Source organism: Aplysia californica, unplaced genomic scaffold (assembly GCF_000002075.1).
Source record: "Aplysia californica isolate F4 #8 unplaced genomic scaffold, AplCal3.0 scaffold00846, whole genome shotgun sequence".
In the NCBI taxonomy this organism is placed as follows: Eukaryota; Metazoa; Mollusca; class Gastropoda; order Aplysiida; family Aplysiidae; genus Aplysia; species Aplysia californica.
In genome coordinates, this window is record NW_004798116.1 from 301,800 (window position 1) to 303,609 (window position 1,810).

The 1,810-nt window shown below is 43.9% G+C and overlaps 1 protein-coding gene across 1 annotated transcript in view; it reads right to left on the reverse strand.

Moving 5' to 3' along the window:
* LOC101855982 overlaps positions 1 to 1,810 on the reverse strand; it is a 17,557-nt gene that overhangs the window by 10,960 nt on the left and 4,787 nt on the right. Inside the window, exon 2 of the mRNA XM_005110047.3 lies at positions 116 to 1,156. Within this exon, the coding sequence (XP_005110104.1) occupies positions 116 to 895 (780 nt within the window). The 5' untranslated portion in view covers positions 896 to 1,156. The remainder of the gene's footprint in view (positions 1 to 115; positions 1,157 to 1,810) is intronic.

The following is a 1,810-nucleotide window of genomic DNA, read 5'->3' on the forward strand; positions in this document are numbered from 1 at the left end:
AAACGAAGAACAGCGGACCACTAGGCACCAGGGGCGCCACAGCGAAAGTAGTTCGACCGGTGGTCCGGTAAAGTACAATCTTACCAAAAAAAACAAGAACAGAAAAGGAACTTACTCGGCTGGAGAGATTTTTCCCGTCTCCAAGCTCAGGGCTCGAGCTGCTGCCCCTCTCCTGTCTCTCTGACACTCTACACACTCCACCATCAAAGTCCTGGCCGGCATCTGCCGGGGGACCAGAAATGACGTCACTCTGGCTTGAGAGTCTAGAATACTTCCGTTCTGGTGGTTTTACGTCATCATCCACCTCTTGTCCAACGGTTTTCCCTCCAACATCACCAACAGTAACCAAGTTCTCCTGTTTTATCTGAGTTTTCAAACTCCAGCCTTCTGTCTTCACGTCATGACTGAAGTCATCACCACCACCACCACCAGTAGCACCAGCGGTAGTCGTCACGTGACCCGTTAAGCCACGCCCCTTATCGTACTTCGTCGTCGTCGTATTATCGTTGCAATCTTTCAGGGCGGTTTTATCGAGCGGGCGAGCTTTCTGATTGGGACTGTCGGGCCAAGTCTTCTCCAAGTCATCGAGAAGCGCCTCTGTGTCCTTGGAGTCTAGGTCGTACTCCAAGAGGCACTTCTTGATGGTCTTGTCGATAAACACCTCCAGGTCTGGGATGCAATACATGAATTCCATCATCGATCGCCCCTCGGCTTTGGTGGACACTTTTTCCTCCTTCTTCTTCTTCTTCCTTTTCTTCTCGTCAGCGAGGTGCTCACTGACGAATTTCGCGGCGAAAGAAGAGAAAGGCCACTCTTGTAAGCGGACGATTCGCTCTTTTTTGCGTGTCAGCACAAAGTGCTCATCTTGTAAGAAGAGAGACTTGAAAAAGTTCATGAAGATTGGTGGCTGCCGTGTACAGAGCGAGAACGGGGAAGATGTAAGAACGGGGGTAAAAGAAAACAGAAAAACTGTTTCCCGCTGTAGATTTCATCTGACCAGAACGGGATACCACGGGAAAAAAGTAGGCCTGAGCTCTTGTTGTAACAAAGAACGTTGTTATAATTTCCTTTCCAAGTGCTGTAATCGTAATAATACTGAGACGAACAGATTCACCAGGAGCGTGTCTCTTCGTCTGTAGCTTTCACTTGATCAGTTCTGAAACAAAGGCAAAAATACAAATGAATAAATAAATAAATAGATAAATATATGATATCAGAGACGAATTATTAATAATTATAATTGATAATGCGCAGACACTTGGGTGTGCCAGTCACTAATTACTAATAGTGACGGGGAGAAACTGTTACCTTTCCTGACCGACAAATAATAAAATAATTAAATCCCTTTTCTATAGTATTATTTTCTTTTTGTTTTCGTTTGGGGGGGGCATTTTTGTTTTGGTTTATTTTTTTATTTTTTTTTTTCAAGAGTCAGACCTATCTGTAACAGACATCAGTCTGTTATCATATCATGATTCGCCACACTTTTCTACGCTCTGACGCTTTCAAAATTTTATTATAATATCAATTATTCAATCCCGCTTTACATAGCAATACAAATTAACTGTTTTTTAAATGACAGCCGCTATAACATTACGGAAAGTGATCCGTAACCTGGAGGGGTGAAAAAGGCGCAATGACAGCATAAAATGGGGAGCAGGTGGCACAGAGGAATCCGAAACGCATAAAGATCATGTCCCAGTGGCGTGTAATATTTGTAACTTTGATCGCAATGCTTTTGCATAAAATACAAATCTAAAAGGACTTTGCTCAGATACAGGCACGTGTGTGTGAGTGTGAGAGGGGGGGG